This window comes from Pleurodeles waltl, unplaced genomic scaffold, assembly GCF_031143425.1.
Source record: "Pleurodeles waltl isolate 20211129_DDA unplaced genomic scaffold, aPleWal1.hap1.20221129 scaffold_54, whole genome shotgun sequence".
In the NCBI taxonomy this organism is placed as follows: Eukaryota; Metazoa; Chordata; class Amphibia; order Caudata; family Salamandridae; genus Pleurodeles; species Pleurodeles waltl.
The window spans coordinates 3,713,973-3,726,839 of record NW_027150248.1 but is presented as its reverse complement, the minus strand read 5'-3'; the positions used below and the strand labels follow the sequence as shown (position 1 = coordinate 3,726,839).

Genomic DNA, 12,867 nt, shown 5'->3' with positions numbered 1-12,867 from the left:
GCAGGTAGCACCCAGAGAAGTGCCAGAAACAGGCACTACGAGGATGCGTGAAACGGTGCTCGCCGAAGTTGCACAAAGGAGTCCCACGTCGCCGGAGACCAACTTAGAAAGTTGTGCAATGCAGGTTAGAGTGCTGTGGACCCAGGCTTGGATGTGCACAAAGGATTTCCGCCGGAAGTGCACAGGGGCCGGAGTAGCTGCAAAGTCGCGGTTCCCAGCAATGCAGCCCAGCGAGGTGAGGCAAGGACTTACCTCCACCAAACTTGGGCTGAAGAGTCACTGGACTGTGGGGGTCACTTGGACAGAGTCGCTGGATTCGAGGGACCTCGCTCGTCGTGCTGAGAGGAGAGCCAAGGGACCGGTAATGCAGCTTTTTGGTGCCTGCGGTTGCAGGGGGAAGATTCCGTCGACCCACGGGAGATTTCTTCGGAGCTTCTGGTGCAGAGAGGAGGCAGACTACCCCCACAGCATGCACAAGCAGGAAAACAGTCGAGAAGGCGGCAGGATCAGCGTTACAGAGTTGCAGTAGTCGTCTTTGCTACTATGTTGCAGGTTTGCAGGCTTCCAGCGCGGTCAGCGGTCGATTCCTTATCAGAAGGTGAAGAGAGAGATGCAGAGGAACTCGGCTGAGCTCATGCATTCGTTATCTAAAGTTTCCCCAGAGACAGAGACCCTAAATAGCCAGAAAAGAGGGTTTGGCTTCCTAGGAGAGAGGATAGGCTACTAACACCTGAAGGAGCCTATCAGCAGGAGTCTCTGACGTCACCTGGTGGCACTGGCCACTCTGAGCAGTCCAGTGTGCCAGCAGCACCTCTGTTTCCAAGATGGCAGAGGTCTGGAGCACACTGGAGGAGCTCTGGACACCTCCCAGGGGAGGTGCAGGTCAGGGGAGTGGTCACTCCCCTTTCCTTTGTCCAGTTTCGCGCCAGAGCAGGGGCTAAGGGGTCCCTGAACCGGTGTAGACTGGCTTATGCCGAATTGGGCACATCTGTGCCCAAGAAAGCATTTCCAGAGGCTGGGGGAGGCTACTCCTCCCCTGCCTTCACACCATTTTCCAAAGGGAGAGAGTGTCACACCCTCTCTCAGAGGAAGTTCTTTGTTCTGCCATCCTGGGCCAGGCCTGGCTGGACCCCAGGAGGGCAGATGCCTGTCTGAGGGGTTGGCAGCAGCAGCAGCTGCAGTGAAACCCCAGGAAGGGCAGTTTGGCAGTACCAGGGTCTGTGCTACAGACCACTGGGATCATGGGATTGTGCCAACTATGCCAGGATGGCATAGAGGGGGCAATTCCATGATCATAGACATGTTACATGGCCATATTCGGAGTTACCATTGTGAAGCTACATATAGGTAGTGACCTATATGTAGTGCACGCGTGTAATGGTGTCCCCGCACTCACAAAGTTCAGGGAATTGGCTCTGAACAATGTGGGGGCACCTTGGCTAGTGCCAGGGTGCCCTCACACTAAGTAACTTTGCACCTAACCTTTACCAGGTAAAGGTTAGACATATAGGTGACTTATAAGTTACTTAAGTGCAGTGTAAAATGGCTGTGAAATAACGTGGACGTTATTTCACTCAGGCTGCAGTGGCAGGCCTGTGTAAGAATTGTCAGAGCTCCCTATGGGTGGCAAAAGAAATGCTGCAGCCCATAGGGATCTCCTGGAACCCCAATACCCTGGGTACCTCAGTACCATATACTAGGGAATTATAAGGGTGTTCCAGTAAGCCAATGTAAATTGGTAAAATTGGTCACTAGCCTGTTAGTGACAATTTGAAAGTAATGAGAGAGCATAACCACTGAGGTTCTGGTTAACATGTTTGGCCTCCATCCCTCTCAGCCACTCACTTCAATCAGACAACACACCAAGAATCCAGCTCTCAAACCTTTGCTCTCTAATTGCTCTCTCACCATCCTAAAAACCTTTGCTGTTACTGAGCTGGCTTCAGCCCAAACCTTCTAATTAGAACATCTTTCATTCACTCAAAATTCAATGTTTTAGTCCCAGGCATCCTTCCATTTACTAATGACTTGTGGTAGTGGCTGTCTTTGACACATCATTCAAAGCCTGAGCCCTGCAAACAATCTCAAAGCTCACAAACCATTCCAAAACATCTTGTCCATCCACATGTGAATGGACAAGCTCTTCTGGTAGAGTTATTATTTTTCCCAGATGTAGCTGTCTTCGCTTCTATCCTGAGTTTCTCTCTCTCCCTCCCTCTCTCACACACACATTCTTCTTTCCCTGTCTTTCCATTTCCCACCCCCCATGGTCATTACTGTACTCCTCATGAGCCCATTCTTCCTGTCTCTCCCTCATTTTTTCCACTTGTCCCTGGTGAGCTAATCTCAGCATCTCCTTCTCCAACTCCTTGGTCTTCTCCCCTTCCTCAGCCCTATCTGTCTGGAGACCCAACTGCATGTGCAGGGTCTTAGCTAGAGCTAACACACAAGGGAATAACATCTGGAGTTGGTGTCAATGATACACTAGAAATCAGTAGAGACTGCCTTGGGAAAACACTGAAAGCCAAAAATGGGGATACCCTAGGGTGTGATTGGAGATCTGAGCTAAAGAGCTAACAGAGCCTGGCGCTACAACACTTACTCCAAGGTTTCCTATCATGGTTCCCTTCCCAGAGTCCATCACAGGTTCTCCACTCTGATTTCTAACTGGTCACTAATGTACAAATACTGCCTGCCCTTGTTCCCGGTAACCTGCCACACTCTCTCCAAACATAGATCCCTCAACTGATCTCAGGACAGGTTATAGAAGTCTATCCCCACTAGCCTTGCACCTGAGATGTTGCTGGGTAGGTGTTAAAGTCTCAGGACAAGCATAGGTTTTTGGATTTTAGCCGTGGAGCCTGGGCCTTTTGCCTCTGATGTTCCAGGGTATGTTCTACTATGCCTCTGCAACTGGGCCAAGTATAACTATTTCAGTGGAAGCAATGCAAAACATTAACTGGGTTCTCAGAGAGGTAGTTTGGGGGTGATTGAAGTGCAACACTCCACAATCACCATGCAGAGCGTAACTGATTGTCCAATTGAGTTCTTGTCTTCGGAGAAAAGAAAGTACATTAATACACTCAGAAAACTCAATACTGCACCCTACAGTATGCAAGTATGAATATCTCACTGATGCAAAATCACTGTATCCTGGGATTGGCAATCCCCCTCTCCCTACTGACCCCACTCTCTGCCCTTATCCTAGGTTTAAGTGATGTATGACCAAGTGCAGATATCAAGCACCCCCTCTCTAGAGTTCCTGCACCCAGTTACTTGCCTCAGTCCCAAATGTTCTTGGATCTCACCAATTCAAAGCTCTGTGGAGGAGCCGGTCACAGCAGGGACCAGGAGCATGCGTCTGGCTTTCCCTCCCCTTCCTGAGAAGAGACGCACTGCCTGTGACTGCCCTGGGACTCTGGTCAACTCTGTTGAAGTAGCAGCAAAGGCTGCTGCCCTGAAGCTTCAGCATCATTAAAGGTCCCTGGATGGTCGCAGACCCTCTTCTTAGCTTTGGATGAGTTGGACGGTGAGCAACAAGATCAGAGGTCTCAAAATGCAACAGGGCACATCTTCACCTGTGACACAACCCCACCCCAACTCTCTATAGTGGGATAGTGGTGAAGTTTGCTCTGGTTCAGTCAGTCATAACAGTGATGCACTCAGCTTTGAAACAACTTTAAACATCTGCAGTCACATTCTGTTTGGCACAATTTTAGGTTCACAGCTGCACAGTCCAATTGGGCATAACTTGCAGACAGTGCCATGGGGGAGGCCACTCAGGCACAACTCCTGGATCACAGGTGCATAATATGCTCAGGCACAACCTAAGGACAATGCCAAAATAGAGGCCGCTTGGGCAGAAGATCCAACAAACTGATCCTTGAGGCATGCAAATCTCTCTCCAGGTGGATGGACCATCAATTCTGGGGTCAGCTGCTTCTGCTCACTCTGAACAATCACACCTCCTGCATAGTTGGTGTATTCCTTCTGTGTCTCAGCATGCAGGTTAGACTGCAAGTCCTTCAGGAAAAGGCAACAACTCTTTCTTCCAGGTCAGACTCAAGGTGAAGTCCACCCACCGCTGGGACGCTGGCTGTCATGCAGGCACCAGTTCTAGCTGCTCGGTAGTCCAATAAGTACTCTGTAGATCATTCCCTTCCTCAGTCGTAGAGAACTTGGAACCAACTTGGAACTGGTGGGACAGCACCTCCCACTTTTATACACCCAAAGCAAACAAGGGATGTGGATTCTCTGTCTACACTCTCAGAGTGTGTTTTGGTTGGTTCTTCTTTCTTGTGTCCTCTCCAGGCACAGCTTTTGTTTACAGTGATGCTCCTCACAGCTGAGTCATCTCCAGTATGGACCACCCACAACAAAGGCACAAAGAGGTGTGTGAGCTTTCTGCACCTGGCAACAGCAGCACACAGAACAGTGAAGAGGAAGTAGACAAAAGGCCAGCCTCACCTAAAGGATCCTTCACGCTATGAGATAACAGAGAGTCCCACCTTTCAATTCAACAATTGACAGAGCTCAAAGAGACTAATCAGAAGACCCTCACAGCAAAAGGAGCTAATCCAGTGTCTAAAGTGAGCCCTGTCTCCTCTTTCCTCCCTCCAGCTCCAGGAAAGTCAGCAATACCCTTCCACTGTCTAGGAAAACAACTGAAACGCCATCCTGTGTACTTGGATAGTCCATTTCTCTCATTCACTCTTACACCACAAAGGCTACACATAAAACACACTGGAATGTTAGCACCAGGACCTGGGTAAGAGCATAAAAGCAGAATTTTACACAAATGGGCCAGTAGGCCTCCATTCCTGTGACTCACATAAAAAGGTATGTTCACCAGTACAATTTCACAAACCACAGTATGCTGCTACCACAGCTCTACATGCTGAACCTACAATGGACATCTACTGTCCAACACATGACAGCATTGCCCCTCCAGATACAAGCAGGTCCTGGACCTCACTCGTGAAGGAATAGGATTAGGCCTTCCATCACACACTGGATTCGTGTGAAACTGAGGCAAAATCTAAACCCAGGATGCAAGATACCTGAGAATAGGCAATCAGGGCAGGGATGCATGACTGTCAGGGAAGGGATACATGACTGCACTCCATGCCGGGGACATTCCCAGCACAATACTAATGCTAACCCTATTAACCCTATTAAGCACCCTACAATGTTGCAGATTCTTAAACAGAGGGACCATAAACTGCACAGATTTCCGAGGAAGAGCCTGCAGCCAGTCTCCCCATTGAGGGTCATGTATAAAGGCCTGGCAACAATCACTATAATCAGCTGCTACCAACCAAGATTTAGGCCCTCATTACGAGGATGGCGGTCATCAGACCACCAGCCTCGCTGTGGCGGTCTTACCGCAGCAGACCTGGCGGTAAAGACCGCCGCTTTACAAGTTGTGGGATTTGGCAGAAGCCAAACCTCCACAACACTACCTGGCCCGACTGGTGCGGTTGCCCAGATGCAGCTGGCAATGAGCACCTCCAGCCCGGCGGCAGACCTCAGCCTGCTGGCTGGATTTTGGGGCTGCAGACCACCAGGCTTTCCGTGGCGGTCACCTCACCACGTAAACCCTGGTGGTAATGCACCTGGGAAGAGGAATACTCATTCCTGTCGCTGGCACACACATGCACACATGCACACATGCCCCACACATCCATGCACCCCCTCACCCGTCCACACACTTACAAACACCCCCCACCCGTCCACACACTTACAACACCCTCCCAACTATATACATCCACCCAAACGCCCCCACCCGCTCTGACACTGACATGCACACACGCCCACTCACACATACACACTCCCCTCAGCAAACATTCACACCCCTTTCCCCTGCACTGCATACATGCACTCACCTGCTCTCCCCGTTCATGCACACAAACTCATGCACACGCTCCCACAAACACCCCCCACCTCCCCATCCACACTCACTCACCCCATCCACAATCGCTCACACACGCAGCTCCCTCCACATTCATTCACACCCCCACTTCCTCTATGCACGCAAACATTCACACACTCCCCCTCTGCATACACACATGCACCCCAGTCGCTCGCAGACTTGCACACATGCACCCCATTCGCACACATACACGCACTTAGACACCCCCATTCACACACATACACACACTCAGACACTCCCATTCGCACACACATACACGCACACACCACACACATTTGCACCCAAAACTCTCCACCCCCCCCCCTTTTGCACCGCCATCACCATCACGCCGGCAAGACTCCGCCAAGTCTTATTACGGCTCGTAATATGGCGGACGGAGTTTTGTTGGTATGGAGGTGCTGGCGATGCGCCTGCCTCTTCAACTCTTTCGGCCTTGCCGATGGAGTTGGACTTCCGCCTATAAATGGGCAGAAGTCCTTGCACAACTCCAAATATGACAGTCAGCAGACCGCCAGCACTTGAAAAAGACCGCCAAAGATGTAATGAGGACCTTAGTCTTTGGGACAATAGTCACCCATGTATAAAGAAGTACCATATAGATATCCCTATACCCACCAGAATATAGCACACTTGTGATGAGACTCGTGAGGCTGGTCTCCTGCACAAGAAAACATACTAGTTGTGCCAATGTGCTAAAATGAAGAACAGACTATCACATGAACATTGTGCCAGGGACTATCCACTAATCCTACAGACAGTGTCTGCTGTTCACCCACCAGACATTTTGTCGTATGTACTACCGTTTTCTAAGAACTAGAATCCTTTCTTGGGTCGGGTCATATCTGAACAGCATAGGTTGCTAGGACTTGGGTTTTTTGTTTTTCCTGATTCTACCTGCTCCACCTATATGTGAATGTCTCCTTTTAAAAGGAACATTCCTATGAAAATTAACATCTTTTTAAAAGTAACATCTCTAACGAGAGATGAAGTAATTTGTGTGAAATTACTCTGTCGTACTTAGGATGAGCCATGTTCCCAGGATGCCACTTTTCCAAGCCTTCACTTTGCTGTTATTTATCAATGTTATCAGATGTGTTGGTCCAATATGCTTTATTAAAATGAACTAAGACTACAAATCCCAGAATATACCGCAAAGTTAAGTCAAATCCTAGATCTGGAAAACGTGTCTCCCAGTGACATGGACTCATCTTGTCGCCTGAGTCATTCCTTATGTTGAGTTCCAAACCTATAACCTCCTGACGTAAACCTTCACTTCCCAGAAAAGCGAACCAAATATTTCTAAGAAAATCTTGCATGTTGGAAAAATGAATGCTGATCCCGCTGAAGGACAGCCTGGTAATGACTGACCAAAAGATCCAATAGAAACCAAGATGTTTGAAGTTTGGTGGGTTTCCCAGAGCCAGCTCTGACTGTAGTGATCTAGGGAAAATTAGTCTTGCACCTTCAAGAGTCTGACACTAGCTGGTGTACTAGTTATCTGTAGATTATCAATAATTTACTTAGTGGGGGCCTAGTCACTGTGGGTCTTAAGCACTCCCTGGCCAAGTCCTTCCAGAACAAAGTTCGCCCATTCCCTGTGCACACCAAGTATTTCCGGACAGAAACCAATGAAGTTTTACCCACACATGAGACCAAACTAGCCCTAGCAGATCTCTAGGTCAAGCCACTCTGTGCTTGTCTCCTACAGGTGCTGTAGGGGAATGTATAAAAGGGGTTGGGTTTATTAGAGAGTGCCTCATGGTCACCCAGCAGTCTCCTACTGATGAGGAGGTTGTAGAATAGGGTGTGTTTGGCTGAGAGAGTGTCTGGTGTTTGCCTACCGGTCTTATACAGGTGCTGCTGGAAAGGGGATCGATTAGGGTGGGTTTGACGGAGAGAGATGCAGAGATTTAAGGTGCATCTAGCCTATTTCATAAAATGGCACTGCCAGGGTATAAATATTTGCACTCCTGTTTGCAGTACTTGATTACGGGGAGTCACACAGGACGTGGTGTTGCCCCCTCTCCTTTTTAATGCTTACATGATCCTCTTGCCTTTATTCTTCACATCATGAAATCCTGATTTTCCAATGTATGCTGAACTCACCCAGCTAGCCGTCCATCTGGACAAGGGAGAAGGTTGCCAGATCGAGTAACTTACTTCAGTCAGTTAGGATGAGAAAGTATTGATATACAGGTCTGAGACTGAAATCCTCTGGGTGTGAGTCTCTGTGCCTCCACTTTAAGTTTTGACGGACCAACAGTGTTAGATCGGGCCCCTCACACCTCCCTGATGAAGAAGACCCTAGACATACATTTCAAGCACTCTCTGTCCATAAATAAGAAAATCACAGAAGAGTTGACAGAATGTGAGTGAATGACTGAATTAACATTTATTTTAGAATTAATTTATATTCCATTAAATTGACACATTAGAATATTATAGAACAGCATTTCCCAAACTGTGGGTCACAACTCACTGGTGGCCGCCAGACAATTTCTAGTGGATCACAAAAGAGTAATAAATAACGGTGCCTTTACATTTTGTAGTTATCTTGTCACATTTGCTGTGCTGTAAAGGCAGAGGTCTAATGTTAGGATACGTCTTGTGACAAATTCCTGTTTATTCTGTTAGCATGGTGAATGCTGTTTACTTTTCTTACTCTGGCTGCAAGGCAAGAGGAGTTTTTAAAGTGAACTGTGTGGCCACCTCGCTGGTGCACATGAGGTGTGAAAGGAAAGGCTGTGGGATGTCATTTTTGTAACACACAACATTTAAATACCTGTAACTTTCTTAACTGCAGATATATTTTCAGAATATATCAACAGTTAGGAAAGCAAAAATGAAACCAGTTTTTTTGTAATTCTAAATTGTGATGGGAGCAAAGATTTTAAAAGGATCAAAACAAATCAGGACAGTTTTACTGGGTGATGCACACAGGATATTCACTGAAACTCTAATTCCATACATTATTATTTCCCTGCTTTATATCTTAGTAAAGCTGTATGTATGCAAATTTAGTGGTCATTTGAATGGAAAATGTGCTGTCTGTAGATGACACTGCTTTACTGCATGATGCTTTAATAATGTATTAGCGACTCACGCCCGCAATGCATCGTTCTGTTATCAATGTTGTCCCTTCAAATGTTGCAGTGATGGCATCAATGATGCTATAGAACATGTGATAAGTGATATAATATGTTTGGTAATTGGCTGTGCACAGTGCGAGTGTGAGTTATAGTTACTTTAGGGCATGAGTTACGGTTACTAAAGATAATTATAACTGGTGGATTTCAGTGATTGTTTTAATGTAAAACGTTTTGTTGTCACTGAAATGTTCACCTAATTATAACACCGCTTTAAACTCTTTTTTTCAGTGAATTTCTAAGGTGTTTTGTAATGTAAAGCAAGATATAATAACTCATAACTATAACCTCACTTTAACCTTTTTTTATTTCAGAGAATTTCTAGGTTTTTTTTTTACATAAAGGCTTATATTACCATACGTAAAGCCAAGCCCCGCCGCACTAAGCCTTTGTCTGTGCGCAGCATGGAGTTACCCACAGGGCTAGCCTGCTGCCAGGGCCTGCCTCCAACTACCAGAGGGAAGCCAACCCCTGTCATGCCAGTCATCACTGTCATTATGTTAAAGGTTTTGCGGCCAGGCCCTGCATCCAACCTGTCGCACAAAAGCAACTCCAAGCCACACATGAACGTTGGCCGTGTACATCATGAGGTTGGCCGTAGGTCTGGCCTGTGGACAGGCCCTGCATCCAACACCTTGCGAGCAGCCAATCCCATGCAACACACGGCCTTCTGGCATGCGCAGGGTGCGGTTGGTCTTGCAGGTCGTGGTCGCACTCAGGAAGACTAATGATTTTGTTAAAGAGTCACAACACCAAAATATAACAAGTGGGTCAATTGGTTTCGTCAAGAGATGAGCATATCAACATACCTAAAGCATATACAGCATTATATATATATATATATATATATATATATATATATATATATATATATATATATATGTAATATCATCTTTCTTGAAAAATCAATGTATTTTTCAGTAATTCACACAATGCAATGTTTAATAATAGTAATTATTAGAAAAATGGTAAATAAAGTTTTAATTAAAAGAATCATCATGTCTGTGGGTCTTTTGTTTAACACAGTTTATTATCAAACCAGGTTGTTGTCTGCAAAATGTTAAAAGAAAGACCTGAAGACATTTTTTATTGTATAAAACCAACATGTATCTGAGTCTTTCTTTTGACATTTTTTCAGCTCACAAAAGGGAATCAGAAAAAAACACAAAAGGGCCTTACACTCCAGACCATAGAGCTCCTGCTAGGATTGTTTTTGAAAAATATGGTAAGTTCTCCTAGAGTCATTGATTCAAAGACCCCAGGAGTTTACTGTTTTTTACAAAATGCTGCTCTCCCACAACATAAAAAAATGCTTGATGCCCCCATGCCTTCTAGGAGCACCACCAAGCTGTAATAAGTATGCTTAAAAAGCCCTTACAGTGCATTACGGGGCATTCTTTCAAGGAGCAGTGAATAATCAATCTGTGGCTCTTCTCTCTCATTCATTATTCTTTTCTTTTTTCTTTTGGGTGTTTCACGCAGCTCCACTCCACGACCCTTTACAGGCCCCAAGGACATTATGGAGCACTCTTTCAAGGAGCAGTGAATAATCAATCTGCTGCTCTTGTCTCTCATTAATTACTCTTTTCATTTTTATTTTGGGTGTTGTTTTGCTTTACTTTTGAGTGAGCCAAAATATACACACTGAAAGGAGTCGAAAAGATTCTCTGGAATGCACTTCTTAATCTGAAGAAGACATTTATTATAGTTTTTTGCAAGGTTTGTGAAAGAATGCTTGAATAGTAAAAAGTGTACTTTTAAAATGTGCAACAATGAAGTAAGAACATGCATAAAGACTTTTCAATCTATAAACAGCAAATATATACATGCTAGGATACAAACACTTATATTAATGTATGGATATATATACATACACACACATTGCAAACCAAAAAATTACTGCTGCCCACCACAGGTCATACCAATGTATATATAACTGTACATGTGAATTGCATAGTTTACAGTTTGTTGAACTAATACATATTTCAATCAATTGACAGATTCCAGAATTGTATTTGTTCCAAGGGTGTTTATTTAAGTGCCATGAGGTTGACAGGGATGTGCAATGGGCTGGGGCGATGGTGGAGGAATGTACAGTTAGAGTCCAGTCTCTTTGTATCACATGTGCATTGTCCAAGGGGGCATAGAAGGGGAGCAATGGCACTTCAAGGTGGACAGGGTAACAGATTGGGACAGAAGGGTGACAATCAGGAGAGTCTTATTTCCTGGCGGGGGTCGTGGCAATGTTCTCTGGCTTCTGCCTGGATCGCATTGACCGTTTGGGGGGTGGTTCTCCTTCTGCAGGGGGTGGGGTGCTGGTGGCCTGTTGGTCCTGTTGCGGGGCCTCCTGTCCACTAGCGCCAGCGGAGGTGGAGGGCTGTTCTTCGGTGTGGTAGTGTCAGGGGCCCGTTGGTGTGCCACGGCCTCGCTCATGGTGTTGGCCATGTCAGCCAGCACCCCTGCAATGGTGACCAGGATGGTGTGGATGTGTTTGAGGTCCTCCCTGATCCCCAGGTACTGTCCCTCCTGCAGCCACTGGGTCTCCTGCAACTTGGCCAGTATCTGGCCTAAGGTCTTCTGGGAATGGTGGTATGCTCTCAGGATCCCTGCAAGTGCCTCGTGGAGAGTGGGTCCCTGGGCCTGTCCTCCCCCTGTCACACAGCAGTTCTCCCAGCTTCCCTGATGTCCTGTGCCTCTGTCCCCTGAACCGTGTGCCCACTGCCACTGACCCCAGGTCCCTGATTGTCTTGGGTTTGTGGGGTTGCCTGGGGTCCCTGTAGTGGTGGACACACTGCTGATTGACGTGTCCTGGGGACAGTGACATTGGCCCACTGGGTGGGTGCTGTGATTGTGTTTTTCCTGAGAGGGGAGGCTCTGTGGTGGTTTGGGACTGTGGCAGGGTAACCGACTGTCCAGAGGTCCCTGATGGGCCAGGTTGGTCATCGTGATCTAGGTGTGCAGAGCTGCTGTCATCACTGTGGGCCTCTTCTGTGGGGGGACTGGATGTTGGTGGCACCTCCTCTCCAGTGACGTTGGGTGGGGGTCCTGTGGGGATGTAAATGCAGTGTTATTGTCTCTGCGTGTGCCATCTCGTACATTGTTGTGTTTCCCTGTATGGATGTGATTGCCCTGTCAGCTTTGCCTTGTGTGAGTGGTGTTTTGTGGGCTAGGTGATTCTCTCTAATGGGCATGCTTTAGTGATGGGCGTCCATGCAGGTCTGTGATGGGTGTCCATGCATTGGTGTGGCATGCAGGGCTTGGTTTTGGGATGGGTGGGTTGTGATAGTGAGGTATATGTGAGGTGGGGGAGTGATGGGGGTGAGGGTAGGGGTAGGAGTTTGTGATGGCAGGTAGGGTGGGGGATATAATAGTAAAAATTTGACTTACCAGAGTCCAGTCCTCCTGCTACTCCTGCGAGACCCTCAGGATGCATGATTGCCAAGACTTGCACCTCCCATGTTGTTCGTTGTTGGGGAGGAGGTGGAGGTCCACCTCCAGTCCCCTGTACGGCTACCTGGTGTCTTGCAACCACAGAACACACCTTCCCCCGTAGGTCGTTCCACCTCTTCCTGATGTCATCCCTTGTTCTGGGGTGTTGTCCCATGGCATTGGCCCTGTCATAGCTCCATCTTCCTTGCAATGGACGTCTGCTGCACCCGTGATCTGGATAGCTGTGGCTCTACCCGGGTGATTTCCTCCACCATGACCCTTAGCTCCTCCTCTGAAAACCTGGCGTGTCTTTGGGGTGCATGGATGTGGTGTGAGTGGTATGTGTGAGGATGTGTGGGG

The 12,867-nt window shown here is 47.2% G+C and overlaps 1 protein-coding gene across 1 annotated transcript in view; it reads left to right on the top strand.

The window, feature by feature from the left end:
* Positions 1-9,806, top strand: part of LOC138278714 (uncharacterized) — a 78,422-nt gene extending 68,616 nt beyond the window's left edge. The window contains exon 6 of the mRNA XM_069219292.1: positions 9,393-9,806. Within this exon, the coding sequence (XP_069075393.1) occupies positions 9,393-9,806 (414 nt within the window). The remainder of the gene's footprint in view (positions 1-9,392) is intronic.
* Positions 9,807-12,867: the final 3,061 nt, after the last annotated feature.